Genomic DNA, 17,797 nt, shown 5'->3' on the forward strand with positions numbered 1-17,797 from the left:
GGTCTGAAAATTACAAAGCTAGTTTTTTTAAAGTGCTACTACGACGAAAATCGCTCAAACTTGGATTCAGCTGAAACTTCCTAAGAATACTCTTTAAAGGTCCAATAATCACTGTATGAAGTGTTTTCTTGATATTCAGGACAAAAGTATGATATTTTTACGATTATTTTTTGGAGTCTGTGACGTCATACACTCAACATCGAACATCGATCCATACATTTCTTTGTAGTTTATGATCAAAATATCAGTAGTAAAGGGAGAAAGAAATACCCAAACACCCCAAAATATAAATTATAGTCACAAGTAATGTGAAATAAGCACATTAGCCACCCTTTGGGCTTCATAGGAATAAAATAAATTAAGGATTTATATACAAAGAAATATATGTAGCAATGTTTGATGTTGAGTGTATGACGTCACAGACTCCAAAAAATGATCGTAAAAATATCATACTTTCGTACTGAATATCGAGAAAACACTTCATACAGTGATTATTGGACCTTTAAAGAGTATTTTTAGGAAGTTTCAGCTGAATCCAAGTTTGAGCGATTTTCGTCGTAGTAGCACTTTAACGTTTAATGACAACCAATTGGTTCGTAACCATTCGGACAGCTTATCGAGCTCAGTGTTTACGATAGCTTGTAGTTCCTTTAGGTTTTTATGTTCACATAACAGACTTGTATCATCAGCAAATAAGTGAAACGAAAAGGTTTTACTACAGTTCTGAATATCATTTATATGAATGAGAAACAGTAGTGGTGCAAGGGCGGATCCAGGGTTTTTTGAAGGGGGGGGTCTCAGGGGTAAATTTTGTGAGCAAAAGAATCCCAGTCGCATTTTTACCACAGGAAGCCCATTTGACCTCAGGAAAGACAGGGGGGTCGCGAACCCCCCAACTCTCCCCCTGGATCCGCCCTTGTGGTGCTTAAACTTTATTTACTATAGAAAACACTACAATAAGTGCTTTTTTGGCTGTCTTCACTGTAGGTTTTTCGCTATTTTCATCACATTTTTTTTATCACAGTTTCCTTCCCCGTGGCGTCTTTGCTGTTCTTAGCTTGTTTGTATACTGAAAATCGTCCTAATTTGATCTTTTTTGATGTTCTTTTACATCAGTTGTTAAGTTTAATGTTTAATTTGTCTATGAAGAACACATGATACTTTAATTATTTCAACTTTTTACTGATTTTGAAGGCATTTTCCTCGTCGGGAACTAAACATTTTTCGCTCGCATGGAAGTCACTATAACTCTGAGCAATCAGGAATCGCATGCTAAAAATAGCTCAGCCTTGCGCGCGGAGCTAAAAATAGTTTTTCAAGAAACTTTCATGGTTACAGACCCACGTATGGGAGATGTGCTCTCTTACTTAATACCTCTTGCTAAATATAGAGTGCAAACAATATAACCGTGAAAGTTTAGTAATACTAAATGCTCACAATTTCATGTAAATTCCATTGTTTTCTATTGTTTAATTACCACTATTTTATACTATTTAGTAAATAGTGTTTCATGCACTCCAAGCTTACAAAATCACAAACGAATGATGGTGCTATAAAGTTTAAGTTGATATACAGTGGTACCTTTCCCAGTAGTTCGACACCAAACATAATGCCTTTATGTGTAGGTAAATGACCTTTATACCAAATTACTCCTGGATATTCTTTATGTGGATCTTTTAACTCGACAAAGACTTGATGACCAACATCCAATGTTTTTCCATAAGCTAACCGATTTCGTTTTTGATAAGTTCGAAACCTTTCCTCCATTGAAGATATAGCCAAAAGCAAGTCTGCTTCGCTGTTCGTGATTTTTGACACATCCAAGGTAGGACATTCTAGATTGATGCTCGGAATGGAGCCAGAAAAAACTGCTAGAGCGATTTCATCAGGATCCTCTGGTTGCTCTGATTCTGGCAAAGCCTTGAAAATTTCACCCCGAAGAAGTTGAGTAGGAACATCTTTAGTCGATAACCATCCTTTTCCAACGTGCTTGCCCACTCGATCGTTCAGTAATATAAATTTTTGAAGGGTTCCATCCATACTTTGTTTAACACCAAGGCTCGATCAGAGCATTAAATAAAAGACATCTTTAGATCTTTCTTTAGTTGTTGACCGTTTCTCCACTTCCGCCATCTTGTTTGGGAAATTCCCTTGCGCCTCGTTTTGGTGCTTTCAGTTTCTATTTTTCAATCATTACGTCATGCTAATACGCATGCATCCTAACTAAAGTATAGGGGAGGAGTGGGTGCTTGCGTCAATATAAAATTCCACTTTTCCCACGTAAATAATATCTACTTTTTTTATTTCTTTGCAAATAAACTTTATTCCATATATTGAATTTCAATTTCTTTTTCTTGTTTTTTTCTCTCAAATATTTGGCTCCAGCGAAATTAGTGCTGATATTTTTCCACGTGACCGAAATTAAGTGTGTCCTAAAAATAATCAACACATGATCCTCATTTCACTGACTCTGTCTTGGGATATTTCAGTGTGTGCCACATTGATATTATTATTGCTTAAAGCGTGCCTAGGGATCTTTTTTTTCAAGCGGGGACATTCAAAAAGAGATGAGTGGTTGGTCAAAGGCTCCAATGCAACGCCGAAATAAGAGGCAAACAAAAAACAAAACAAAAAACAAAAAAAAAAAAAAAAAAAAAAAAAAAAAAAAAAAAAAAAAACCAATGAAAGAAAAAAGTGGAAAGCAAGAATAGAAGGAAGGATGGTGGAGAAAAGGAGAAGAGAAATCCTGCTTATTTAGTTTGAACAAATAACTGGAAGTGAATGCAGTAAGAGTGAGAAAAAATGTTTCTACAAAACGACTTGTTGTTATGTTTGAAAGACGGCCGTATTTTTTTCCTCTCAAAATTCTAAGAAATCCGTATGTTCCATAATCCGCCTTCTTTTTCCACAGGGAGCCCAATTTAGATTAAAGTGAATGGCGAAAAAAAATGTTCTAGTATATCTTTTATTGATTTTTTTTTTACTCTTTCGCATTACGGAGGACATTATCTTGATCTCGAATTTTAAAAATATTACTTATTTAATTTTTCCGATTTTATTTTCACCATTCACTTTAATCTAAATTGGGCTCCCTGTGCTTTTCCATTCCTGATTTCTCAGTTTTAGCACGTGACCCACAATGCGTTTCGGTCATCATACCAAGAAGGAAAACATGGCGGGCGTGGTAAGGTGTGAAATGTGAAGAAAATATCGCTGCTTGAACGGTAAGAACTGCTTGAATAAATGACATGACTTAACAGTTGTTAACAATACTCAAAGCGTCTCCTCCTGAAGCCATAAAATGAGTGTTTTCTGTTAATTTTTGGAGTAAAAATGTGCAATTCACAATGTACTGCACTTAGAGAATGAAGGTTGCTTTGCGAATTTTAGACTGTCTTGATATTTGCAATTCCATAGGTAAGGCGAGGGACAACTACTTTTTGGTTTGCTTGGCTGCAGCCAAGCTGGATGATAACAATTTATGAACAACAAAATACAATGTATGTCAGTCGAGTTGTGTAACTCAATATATCACAGACTTGAATGAAGACAAGTTGAATAACATTTCTAAACGAATTTTTATAGAATATCCGCTCATTTCACAGTGTAAGTAAATAGTTTATGGGTGAATGTATTGCATCATGTGAAAAACCCAGATGAGAAGGTCAAGATGTAAGGAGTAATTTAATATGCATAAAGCTGGACACACTGTGCAACATTGCGTGCAATGTTGCATGCAATTGATGTTGTGAGCCATGACACATGACGCAATTTGTTGCACCAACAATACTGAAGTAGAAAACTATCCTACTTCAGCGATATTGCCTGCAATGTTGCACACAATGTTGCGCCATGCGTCCATGTCTTAACGCACTCATTCCTTGTAGCTGTACCCATATTTGCCTTATTTCTTGAAACATTGCACGTTTACTAATTCAATAGTGATGTTTCAGTTGGTACCAAAACAATTCCCCAATATTTATTAATTATTGTAAGCATTTGATTTATGAAAAATGCAAATGACTTTTGAATATAGGGTGTATAATCGAGAATACAGTCAGTTAGAAATCAGAAAAGGCTGTTGTGTTAATTCAGCAGTACTCTGCTGTTCCTTATTCATACCAGACATTGCATTTTAGGTGTATTTTGTGGGGTAAATGTGGAGTAAATAGTCATATCTTGCCTTTTGGTGACAAGCTGCTGAATACCCCACTTCTATACCAGAAAATACAAGTGCTTAAAGAATTCCAAAACGTCTTTGATGGGCCACTTCTTAATTATTTCAAATATCTTAAATATCATTTTTTCAAAATCTACTACTAAATAAATTTATTTTTCTTTTCTCAGGTTAATCGTGACGTATGCTTTCACTGTAAATGAACTGGTGCTGACCATCTATGGTCTGTCATTCACAAGGTTCTCGATATGATGCTGGCATGCAAAAAACTGGTATTCACAAAAACTGATTGCTTTTTTAATGATATACATTACGAGACATGGATATTCTTTTTACAACTATTTCTTACATTGCAATGGGCAAAAGTATGACCACATTTAATGCATTCATATACTACCCACACATTTCGATGCAAAGCTGGCTGGTTTTACCAAATAAGGCATGTAAATGTAAAGTTCCTTTGGCCGCCAAATTCCTGTGCGTAGAAGTATGCAAATACGTTAAATATGTGGTCATACCTTAGCACGTTGTGCTGAAAAAACCTTTTAGTCAACTGTTACTCAAAATTATAATGTATTCACAATGAAAATGTGAACAGGAGAGAGTCGGTGTATTGCTAACACTACATTATTGGAAATCAGATAATCATTGAAATGTTTATTTTTGTGACTGTTTTTGCCATGTGGATGCAGCCAAATTTCCAAATCATACATTTTTTATACATTTCATACATTTTTTATAAATTAGATTTTTTCATAAGATTCTTAATACTATGAAATCGGAAAGGATTGAGGAGTCATGAAAAAATATTTATTCATTATTTATGCAATTAATTATATCTCAATCTTATCAATTTTTTTGCATTTTAGTTTCATTGATTTTATATATATATATCCATATAGATTCATATAGCTAAAACAAATTTATTATCTGTAGTCAACTAGTTTTCAATTTTGTATCTTTTTTGTCCTGAATTTTGCGGAGTATATTAAATAAGACCCGGTTGAGACGGTTTACTAGTATCAGAGTCTCTAAGAATCTGAAGGAGAAGTGGAAATAAGTTGCAAAAAAGGCAGAGCTTTAATGCATTCTGATTAGTCCTCGAATAACTCAATCTGGAACTCCAGACTCCAATTCCAATTCTGTTCCTGATATTGGTGTACGTAATTAGGCTGTCACGACAAGGTTTCATGGACATGCAAAATCACGGGGGAATTTTATTACTCGTTTTAAAATCAATATTTTTCATTTAAAATGTAAAAACAGGTTAATATTTGATCAAGACCTCTCTCAGAATTGCTTTACATTTTATGATTTTATAATTTATCAATATTTTTTAATGAATTGCCATTAGTTTTGAAGAAAAATAAAGGAGATCATAACACTTCAGACGGCAAAGATCAAACCCTGGAATATGCTTAGCAAATTATTTATTTTACTTCTTTAATCAAATGGAATCTTAAAATAATTATTGCTTTGCACCTCATATTCCTTTGTTGCAGACTTTAAAGCCAAAACAGTTAATATAAGTACATACGTAAATATAGGCTATAAGAATATCTATATTGTCAAGTTCTAGTGAATAACAAGTCATGTTGAATGAATTCGTTGATATCGCTTTATCGTAACCCTGGCTCTTGAAACCCTGTTCTTCCTACCGATCTTCGCTTGTTCATGCAGAGAATACTGCTCAAGTAGCTGAATCATGAATAGTTAACCAAAAAAAGATATTGCCCATGAAATTCATTGAAATTTTTTTAAAATATTCGCTTCGAAGTAATAGCTTAGAAATTGGCTCGAAATTAGTATGACTTACTTTACATTTCGATTGGTTATTTTCTTTTAATATTTGATAGAAAAAATTAAGAAAACTGAGGAATTTTGAGAGTAATGTAGATTGAGTTTGGTGAATATTAACCAATGTGTAGTTCCAGAAATTATCCATACCCTCCAGGGAGGAAGTTTTTATAGAACTCCCTACCCCCAGGAATTCCACTTATTTTCTTCCATACAAACTCTGTCATTTTGTTCTTACTCTGTCCCCCCTCCCCCTACCCCTTGGAAATCTCTGGAACTACACAATCCTGTTTGATGGTAGCATTTTAAAGGTATGTGTAAGTTTAACGTTAGTTTTATATGATGAATAAAATAACGAGAAAAAGTGCAAGTATACAGTAAATCAAAATATGGCAACCAATTTGAATAACTATATATTGTTCTGGACCTACTAGCCTTGTGTTCACTTGGAAACATAAAAGAATTTTGACATGGTATTAGAGGCAAGTCAGTCAAAAAGGATATAGTTATTCAAATTGTAGCCACATGTCAATTCACTGTTACATAGGTTTCCAAGGTAAGTATGAGTGACCTTGTACCTTCTTTTCATTTGCTCATTGCATTGGTTTTGGCATATTTTCCAAGAATCCAAGAGTTAGAATAGTGCATGAGAAAAACAGATGTTTGCTTTCTGCAAAAAAACATGAACATACATGTACTTAAATTAGAACACGAGATAATGTATAAAAAAGAGAATATGAAAGAATAATTAACCTTGTTAGTAGATGTTTCATGCAACGTTAAGCAGGTAGTCCACATGAAGCAACCTCTTATGTTTGCAATGTTGCATGCAACGTCACATGAAAAATTGCACCTTTGCAGTTAAGCAAGATTAACGGTCATCAAGTTTTAAAAAGTTTTTTTTTGCAAGGCAATAGGCCTTTTGTGAGTTTGATAAACAGGATGCATCGTGGTACAAACAACATCAAAGGCATGATGGACAAACAATGTTTGTACCAAAGCTAGACCACAATGCACCATGTTCACTATCTCAGAAGAGGTCTAAGGTGGTGCTGTTTTAAGTTAGCTATTTTAAGACAATGACCATGCATGTACCAACAACACTACCATAGAATGCATCATGATCACCAATAACCATCACGCACTAAGGTATGTATGACAGAAATATGTTGAAGTACCAAAGGCTACAAGATAAGTTTTCTTTATCATCAGTGAATATTGATTGCTGTCAGAAGGTGTGTTATTGATAAACATTGTCTTTTGTGCTATCAAGATCCACAATACATGTTGCAGCATGCTTTGTTTGAAGATGATCATCCCATCTGTGGTTGGTATTCCACATAGTAATTGCTCAGATTATGCTCTCTTAACTCTCATATACTAACACCTGTCTACAGTGAAATACTTAACTCTGGTGTACTTCTAGATTCAATCAATACAGGATACAGGTGAGTAACTGATACATGTAAGATATTATCACATGGTAACTAAAAGATGTGGGAGCACCTTTATGAAATGTCATACAATGTACAACCAGTCTTGTTGAATGTTTTCAAAGGTAACAGTCAGTACAGCAACAGTTAGATATGATTATTATTAATTATATTTACGCCTTAATCAGGACCACTTCTCCAAAATTAACTTATCATAAATTTAGAATAAAACAAAGCATTTGACTTATATAATCATGAGTGAACAAAAAAGCCAGATTCTGATTAGAATTTTGAAAGATGATTTTTAAAGGTGTCATCAACAACTCATGGGAACCAATGAGCCTGACTTCAGTTTGCTATTGACTCTGCTCTCCTGATTGGCTAACCATTTCACTCTACACCATGATTGGTTAAATATGTCAAAGTGGTCCTGGTAAAGACATCCATAGGTAATTGCTGCCTTCACGAACAGATGGCTTTAAAATTCAAAACTTTAGCTAATTCAATAAAAACACCCTTCATTGTGAAATTATATATTAAAAATATAAATATAACAATAAATTTAGTAATGTAATAAGTAATAAAAAATAATTCCACAACTACCAGTAGTCGTTTACTGGTACTAACAGTACTCATTAATTTTAACGATATTTTCTAAAAGGTATTTTTACACCCAATAAGTTTGTCAATTAGGATTAACAAAAAAAAAATTTGATTAAATTTGAAGTACTTAGTCTAATTTTAAAGTTGACACTTTAAAAGGAAAGCACATGAATTAATGAATACATAAATCGATATTTTGATGATCTAGTTAAAATGTAAATTAAATTGAAATAGATGGCTGAACAAATTCAACACATCTATTTCTATTGAGGAAAAGACACATAGTCTTACCATTATACTAATGTTTAGTATACTCATTAATGTCTGCAACACTTTCATCTTTTCCCTCTCGAATCAAGAGGTACAATGTACACTGTACTTGTTCATGTAGCAGTGATTGAAGATGGTGACATTAACTTTGCAGATGGTTTGTGCATTGCTGTTGATTAACACCTAACTGAAGTCCAGTTCTTGATCAGAATCTTTGTTTTCTTCTTTTGTTTTTCAACAGTTTGTATGTTACAACAGTTTGAGATGCTCATTTCCTTTATTTGCTTGTCAAATTATGTCAATGCTTTCTAGTTGCATATGTTCTAGTTATCCCAGCTTCAGAAAATATGACTACAGCTCAGTTGTTGAGCTGTAGCTCTGATTTTGCTTTAGATGAGGCCAACTGCCTCCTTTAATAGCTTTGACACAGTGTGACAAACTACGATACTGTCTTGATAATGCTTCTGTTGGGTATTGATGTTGTAGGATTCACAGTAGATGTACTGGACTAACCCCTCTAACACCTCTGATTTTGCTTTGGATGAGGCCAACTGCCTCCTTTAATAGCTTTGACACAGTGTGACAAACTACAATACTGTATTGATAATGCTTCTGTTGGGTATTGATATTGTAGGATTCACAGTAGATGTAATGGTCTAACCCCTAGACCTATTTGAAGTAGGTCAATAGAGATGCAAAGAACCTGCAAGGCCTTTAATGCTTCTATTTTAGTTATGGCATTTGCTGCTACATGAGATTAGGGCAAAAATCCTAGCTTTCCTTAATACATAGCTCAGCTCACTACTTGCTTTAACTTATTAGCAATCTAAGTCAGTGGCACCACTGCAGCCTTTTTGCCATGTGTTTTTAAAATGTTACTTTTTATAATTTAAAAAATGGGAATTGTGGTCACTCACTAACAATAAGCATAATGGGTAGACCGCCAAAGTGCTTAGATGCTGAAGCCTACCTTCTTCTAGAGATTTCATATGTACATCATTGTTTATGTTGAAGCAAGCCTGGTTGATGTGAGGTCTACTGCTGCATGATACTTGGTGTGTTTGATTTCTTGATATATTCTTTGGTGGTCAAGACCAGATTGTTGGTAGTGATGGTAAGGTTGTGCTGTGGTCCTTTTGTGTGTTTACTGGTTTTCTTTGTAGTAATGTTATGTTTTAAAAATATTGAATAAATTTGATTAAATTGTTGAATGCAATCGAAAAATTTTAATGTATAAAGTATATAATAAAGTCCCCAATTTTGAATATTTCTCTAGATGACCATACTAAAATATATACTTGCATACAAAAAACTGCTGCTTTTGATGTCCATTATCTGTTGGCCGTAGATATGCTTATAATCAAATATTGAATTTGCTCAATATGCTTATCCATAAAGCTGATCAATAATGAACCATCAAAACATCACAGATGTTGTGCAACTCATCAAAAAGCCTATTTCATTTGCAACATATTGAACAATGTATCAAATACAGAACAGGAAAGGAACCTGCAAAATATGAAATTATCTATGAAAATGGTTTCATGAAAATGATTCATTGTCATAAGTTAAATCGATGCAGCTCACTATTCAACATTTTGCAAGACACCACCTAGAATGTTCAAAATATATTGTGACTATAAATATGACAAAATTGATGCAACTCACTATTGAACATTGTACAATTAGACACAGCACAAGACAGGAATGTGTCAAGTCTATTAGAATCATCCAAATATGATGGACTTGATGCAACTTACAATTGAACATTGTACAAGATACAGAATAAGAGAGGAATGTGTCAAGAATATTAGAATCATCCAAATATGATGGACTTGATGCAACTCACAATTGAACATTGTACAAGATACAGAATAAGAGAGGAATGTGTCAAGGATATTAGAATCATCCAAATATGATGGACTTGATGCAACTGTAACCGGCGGCAAGGCGCTCAGCTATGAATCAGATTGCAAGTGGTTTTGACAAAAGAATTTATTGAAAAATTCACACAACTTTACAATACATGAAAAAAAAACGGGAACGAGATTACAGGATATCTCTAATGAAAACAAGAAAAATATTTACAATGAGATAAAATAAATTTGTAGCTTATCTAAATAGCTAAAAGTTATGAATAAAATACAGTTTTGCTAGATATAAATAGAAACGGAAATACGTAAATTACGTCACAGGTAATTTGAATATTGCATACTGATTAGTAGTGTTTACAATACGCGAGTGAAAATTACTAGGTTGCAAAGTTTAATGTACAAGTCGGTAAACCGTTTAAAATGAACTAAACCAATGGAAAAAGCAATAGGAAAAATTGACTAGAGGTTAACTATGGCTTTAGGTAAGTATTTTAACCTTTGTTTATGACAAACTAAGAATTACACGGTTTACTGAACACGCGGTCGCGACAATGACCTTGAGTGTAGAGTTTAAGTAGCGAACAAATTAAAGGTTGGAAAGAAAAGGTCTTTTATCCCGCAGTTAAGGCTATTTATCGTAGTAAAAAGGTTAAACAAGCGAGTAAGGCGGTAGCGATCCTATAGTAAACGTTTTAAAGAGTTTAAAAGACAAGATACACTCAGCGTGATTACTAAATTACTACTGCGTGAATAACTTTGTACTAAATTACGCGCTAATGCGACTAGCATTACAAAAACATGAAACGAATGCTTAACAAATATATAGATAATCTAAGCTATAAAATATAACGACTAGTTAACGATATTAACGTAGATTTGTCCTAAATCTATCCTAGGTAAAAGTGTAAAAGGCTTCAAAGATTCATACCTTTACATCGTAGAGAATTCCTTGTCTTGATATGTGAAAATATCCGTAGACAACGCAACGTCTTCAAGAACTTTTACTACACTGATTTAAGCTTAGTTTGGGCCTATTTTTATGGAAAAACCTGCATTCTTAAGACCTTACACATCCTATGCAATGTTGCACGCCCTAGGCGCAAACAGGATGTCCCAAACACGAACTTACGTAAACAAGCGCCAAACCTAGGCATGACTCACTGTAATGTAATTACGTACGGAAATTATTTCTTGCTTACGTATTTTCCACGCAAACAGTTAACTAAAGAATTACATTCCTATGTGTACACGAGGCATTCCTAATTAAAAATATAGATTTATGACTAAATAATTACTGTCCAAAATAGTGTCTTTTGACTCTGTCACACAACTCACTATTGAACATTGTACAAGATACAGAACAAGACAGGAATGTGTCAAGTATATTAGAATCATCCAAATGTGATGGACTTGATGCAACTCACAAAACATTGTACAAGATACAGAACAAGACAGGAATGTGTCAAGTGTATTAGAATCATTGAAATATGATGGACTTGATGCAACTCACTATTGAACATTGTACAGAATACAGGACAAGACCAGAATGTGTCAAGTATATTAGAATCATCCAAATATGATGGACTTGATGCAACTTACTATTGAACATTGTAAAATATACAGAACAAGACAGGAATGTGTCAAGTATATTAGAATTATCCAAATGTGATGGACTTGATGCAACTCAGAACAAGACAAGAACGTGTCAAGAATGTGTCATCAAAATATTAATGCAATCAATACAAGACATTGAACAAATTTCTGAGCAAGAATAGAACGTAAAGGAGCAAGAAGCATAAAAGAGTTGAGACAACCCAAGCTTCAAGACCTTTATGATAATGGTTCATAATCCTACTATATTATCAGTGCCAGTTGCCCCCTTGGTTTTTAGGGACAAAACACAAGCTAGGTTAACCAACCCCTGGGGCGTGCCCTATTAACCATTTAGAGGGTTTGCAACTTGTGCTGTTAGTTTTATAGTCCATGGACTGAAGGTCCCTTCAACTTGGTGATGTACTACGAAGAAAAAAGGTTACCAAAGACAAGCTGTGAATCAAGACAAAGGTATACTTGTGGTGTACATTCATTTTGGTAATCTTTCATTTTCAATCCAAATACACGCTACAAGCAGCATAGGAAATTTTTTGATAGAGTATGGTCATTCTAGCCCTTTTTGTTTCCTAATTTTTAACCCAATAATTACTAAATTTATATATATATTTTGTAGTCTTACTTATGGCTTATTCTCAGTGATCTTTTAACTTTGTAACATAAGGAGTGTGGGAAAAGACAAAATTGCCAACATTTTTGAAGGCTCGGAATAAAAGTGGACAGTACAACAGTGTGTGTTAGGCCTGTTTAACAAGCGTGCTGTTGAAGAGAAAGAGGGTTTGCCAAGAAAAAAGTGTAGGCAACAAGACATAATCCATTGGCATTCAAGTGGTCTTCTAGGAAAAAAGATGGAGCTAGCATTTTTTTGGTAAGATTATGAAGCGAGAAGAGTGAAAAAGAAACAAAAATATTTATTTCTGTATTAATGCTCTACTCTTGGAGTAAGAGGCCTATTCAAACAAATATGCCATGTTATTGACGAGAGGCAAGTAATAAAGATACGTCACAAAAAAACCCCCAACTTTAATCATTAAACAAGTGGTCTTCAAATGTACAGTGTACAGGAAGAAGGGCTGACAAGAAAAGGATGAAGACAACCTGTTAAAGAAAAACATTTCAATACATGAAGCTAGGCAAGAACCTACAGTATGAAAGATATGGGGAACCATGGAGACAACCAAGTGGAACAAGAAGGTTGGAGCAGATCGATAGATGCAATCTTAAGAGAAAAAATGGGAGCCAGATAATGTAACAGTCAACTCTAAACACATTAAGGAAGTGATCCTCAAGAGAAGCATGTGAAGCAAGGAAGTTGTAGTACAGGCAACCAAAAAGAGAAAACATGTAGTATGGAAGCAAATGATTAGACAGTCAATTTGATGAAGGACAACCTCTTTATCTAGCACATATTAATCAAATGACCTTTCAGACAACCAAGTGAGCAAGGATTTTGGAGTGCAGGCAACGTAAGAGAAAGGGCATGAACTTTGGAGACAGATGGTGAGATCTATAGACTACTTTGAAGGGTGGAGATAGATGATAACATCCGGTTCACTGAACTCAATCAAGTGATTCTCCAGAAAAGCAACTGGATCAAGGACGTTAGAGTATTGCAAGACTCAATAAGTATGAAGCAAGATATTTTAAAAGATAAACATCGAATAATTAAGATGTAGATAAAACGTTTTTACACTGTCCACAAGTGATCCACCATGAAAGCAAGGGAATCAAAGGTGTTTACATCCGTGAATCATGAAGCCAGATAATAAGATGAACTCTCATTTATTTGTTGTCACCTTAATAGAAAATGTACTTTGCAGCCAGTGCAATGAAGCATAAATTTATACAGCAAGACCTCCTATAATAGAGGACTGGATAAGAAATGATCACATGCAGCCAAACGAATAGGACATAAAGCTGAAGCCATGGACTTGACAGAGGGACCCATGAGGCATGAACTGAGGTAGATGTAAAGAAAATCCATTCCTTATACCATTGATATGAGGATCCTACAGTGAAGCAATTGTGGGTGCAAAGTGAGCAAGGCAGGACTAATGAAGAGCATATAAAGCTTGGAGTCAAGTTGGAAGATGACAGCCAATGTATAACAATATGAGCTTGATTGACAACATGAGAGTCCAACCCATGAAGCATGAAGATACACAGTACGACATCCCCACTCATAAGCATTAAACATCAAGTGATTTGCTAATGAAACAAGTTTTGGCATGGAATAAGGAAGGCATTCAAATGGAGAGCCCATGAAATGGTGTCATATCCATATTTAATGTACCCAGCTTGGTGTTGCAGGGAATTTTTCTGCTTATTTGGTTAAATTACATGACAAACCAAATTTATGCATTTATGCTCAATATAAAAAATATTAACTTTTTAATTTACTCTAAGGTTTATTTATTATTTATTATGTATTTACCAGTAGATTTTTAGCCAGTATTTCAGCATTGCTGAGATCATGGGGGTCCTGGTAAATTAAAGAAATAAATGAAAAGGGAAAAGTAATAATAGATTAAAATTAAAAAATGAAATGTTACAACATTCCTAATCCTCAATTTTCAAACAGAAAAATGCTACTATATTTAATTACACTAAAATATAGTTTATTTTAAATAAGAATACTAAAATACAAACTTTAATAAGAAAAGGAACCAAGTTGATATTATCTATTCTATTACTAAATCATTATCTATAGCAATCTATAAATTATTGTTTGATAGTAAAATATCTGACTTTGATAAAATCCTTGCACTTCTCAAAAGTTATGGTCTTTCTATAGCTTTGTAGCTTTGTTTTTTATCATCTGATTTACTGAAATGTTGCTTTGAAAAAAATTGTACTAAACTGTATGATAATCCCTATCACAAATATTTGGTACCCATGTTGCAGTCTAACTTGTGGTGATATCTTACACGAATCAGTTACTCACTTGTATCCTTTATTGATTGAATCCAGAAGTACTCTAGAGGTAAGTATTTCACTGTAGACAGGTGTTAGTATATGAGAGTGGAGCATAGTGGGAGCAGTTACAACAAAATAATTTGTGCCGCCTGAGGATAAGCCTTAAACGTGAACATAGCTTTGAACTTTTTTATACTATTTCTATCACAGTATATGAACAAGTTTTAGGCCTAGGGCAAACGTCGAACTTTCCATGCACCGAACTCATTAAAAACAATGGATATCAAGTGATAATGAGGCGGCATTCTTTGATGTAATTAAGTTCGGTGCATGGAAAGTTCAACATTTGCCCTAGGCCTTAGAGACTGCATTAACTTATTGGTGCTTTCATGGATCTTACATGTAACCACAAAAGCCACCTTTGAATTACTGCACCCTCTGATAGCAATCAATATGCACTAATAATTTATGAAGGAATCATATCTTAGCTTGTTGCCTTTAATTTTGAAACCTCCACATGTTTTGGTCAGGTCTTGGTGAATGATGGTTGTTGATGTCAGTCTTTTCCCAAATGGTTGATTACTCATATTTTTAAGACAAAATTTCAGATTAAGACATTTTTTTGTAATTTACCAGTTGTGAAAGCAAACTCATTCAAGTTAAGCAGAAATTATTTTGTCGCAAAGTTTCTCGTTTTAACTTGCTTTAAAATAGTCAGGTAGTGGAACAAAAAAAATTCAACACCAATCTATTCCTCAAAGTTTGATCCATTCTTAAAAATACTGTTTTTGGTTTAGGTGTTTTTTCACGCTTTACAAAGTATAGGTTTATGTCATACTTTGGAATATGTGCTACCAATTATGCCATTTCAAGAAAAAACCTATAATTCAATTATTATATTGAGTTGAACAAGGGTGGAGTGACGTGGATTATCTATTATGGAGAGCCATTTTAAATGCGATTCCAAAAGAATGGAAAATAAAACTAAGACAGCAAATTAGTTTGGGTAGAGACAGATTAAAAACAATGCAGAAAGTTACCTACATCGGTAAGGGATATGAGAGGTATCCGGTGGAAAAGATAAACACAAAAATGATTTATTGGATGTTGATCAAATGGAAGGATTTTAAACCAACTGCCCAAAAATGTATAGGAAAAAAGTTGAAAATTGAAGGTATTGATTGGTCATCGGTCTATTCAAGGATTTACGAAAGTACTATAGATACAAAATTAAGGGCTTTTCAGTATAAAATTTTAAATAATTGTTTATATCTGAATCAGAAATTGTATGTTTTCAAACTAGTCCATTCTCCAAAATGTAGTTTTTGTTTAGAAGAAAATGAAACAATGTCTCACTTTTATGTAGAGTGTGTTGAAACTAGAAATTTTTATTTCAAGTGTTGTGAATGGCTAAAAGGGGCTTCAATAGTACTTCCTGTCTTAAATTTTGAAAATATTCTATTAGGAAATAGTGAAGATGTTTTGGTCAATTATTTGTTTGTTTTGTGGAAATATGTTGTGTATCAGTGTAGAAGCAAGCAAAAAATTCCAGTGTTAAATGATTTTCAAACAAGTTTAAGATATTATGAAAAGTTAGAATGTGAAGTAGCTAAAAAAAGGTCGAAATTGTTAGTGCATTTAAAAAAATATGAAAAGATTAGGGTGATTTTGTAAGTTGATTGGAATATCGAACGGATGAAATAGTGATATCTAAAATATAGTTCAAATAAATAAATTAAAAAATTAGTAGCATTGTAAATTAGACGACCCTCTGTAAAGAAAAAAATTTTTTTTGTATTGTTGTCAAGTAAGAATTATAAATGTTGTAAAAAATATTGTAAAAAAATAAATAAATAAAAAATTAGATGTAAAAAAAAAAAAAAAAAAAAAAAAAAAAAAAAAAAAAATTATATTGAAGCTTTAATCGTGTCTGTGATTGCTTATTGTTTTATAGCAGTTTGAGACAATTTTTGGACTATTTTCGATATCCCTTTTTAATTGAAAATGGGTGTGAACCAAAAACCAATCACTTCCTAATTAATTAGCTCTAAAACATGACATTTTGCCTCATATTCTGTTTCATACCTGCTATGCATCTGATGGCTGTTCTTGTGGTAGCCTCTCTCATGAACCACCAAAGAAATCATGTCATTAGCAAGTTTAGTGTAGGTCTGGATAAGTCAGTAGAGCGAAGTCATTAAACCTGTGAAATAGATATTAGACTAATACACTTTTAATTAGTAGAACCACAATTTTTGTTTTCTTTTTTGTCTATTTGACTATTACACATAACTATTAGTTTTTTTATTTCACGGTTTAAATGCCTTCACTCTAAGTGGGTCAGGTTTTGCACTTGTCTTTTCTCATGGTTATCATAGTTCATTATATCAGTATCCACCATCTATTTGTCATTTGGGGCAAGGTGTGACTTAGGAATAGTTAGTGATGACCCATCCAGTTTTGCAATGTCTTTTTTTAATTCTAATCACCATAGTCAATCATATCAGTGGTCACCGCTTATCAAGGCAAGGTAGGTACATGTGTACCTGTAACTGACTGTTTACCGTTTCAATAGTCAATCATATCAGTGGTCACTGCTTATCAAGGCAAGGGAGGTACGTGTAATGGACTGAGTGATCGTTATCTTTAGAGTGATATATCAAACTTCTCAGTATGTGATTCAGATAACCAAACCAATCTACATTACACACATGTATCTACAGTACAAGTCTATTTTGTTCTTTTTTTATTGTCGCAATTATGTTTTTGTACAGATTTTAGTCATTTATTGAAAGACTTGTATGTTGTCAGTAAAGCATTTCAAATAACTTAAATTTCTAACAGTTTAAGCCATAGGCAAATGATTTTATTTTAAAATAATACATGGAAGGTAAGAAGCCTGATTATAGTGCCAAAATCATTCTAGAGTAAGGAAAATTCCCTAAAAATATACATGATATTGTCATAAGATACGTCAAAAAAAGCTCATGCGTACCACCGACTAGCTTCAGGAGTTCATTATTAGAATATGAAATTATATTCATTTGAGAAACGAAGACTCAGGATTAAAAAAATAATGATCCAAATCTTGAATTAGTGGATTATTCCATCTAAGG

General features: G+C 33.6%; 1 protein-coding gene and 1 long non-coding RNA gene across 4 annotated transcripts in view; one reads left to right on the forward strand and one right to left on the reverse strand.

Annotated features, from left to right (window-relative positions):
* Positions 1–11,474, reverse strand: part of LOC116288505 (uncharacterized) — a 40,068-nt gene extending 28,594 nt beyond the window's left edge. For 2 of the 3 annotated variants that reach the window (XM_089034489.1, XM_089034487.1), the window contains exon 1: positions 1,582–2,166. In XM_089034489.1, the coding sequence (XP_088890615.1) occupies positions 1,582–2,040 (459 nt within the window). In that variant the 5' untranslated portion in view covers positions 2,041–2,166. Of the gene's footprint in view, positions 1–1,581; positions 2,167–11,082 lie in introns of those variants that run through there. The other variant, XM_089034488.1, reaches the window with a different exon arrangement.
* Positions 10,220–11,445, forward strand: LOC148909091 (uncharacterized). Its single transcript, XR_016120542.1, has 2 exons — positions 10,220–10,636; positions 11,051–11,445. It is a non-coding gene; the product is annotated as an uncharacterized LOC148909091 (long non-coding RNA).
* Positions 11,475–17,797: the final 6,323 nt, after the last annotated feature.

This window comes from Actinia tenebrosa, unplaced genomic scaffold (genome assembly GCF_029948245.1).
Source record: "Actinia tenebrosa isolate PJP-AT-01 unplaced genomic scaffold, QUT_ActTen_1.0 PGA_scaffold2__45_contigs__length_23673736, whole genome shotgun sequence".
Lineage (NCBI taxonomy): Eukaryota > Metazoa > Cnidaria > Anthozoa > Actiniaria > Actiniidae > Actinia > Actinia tenebrosa.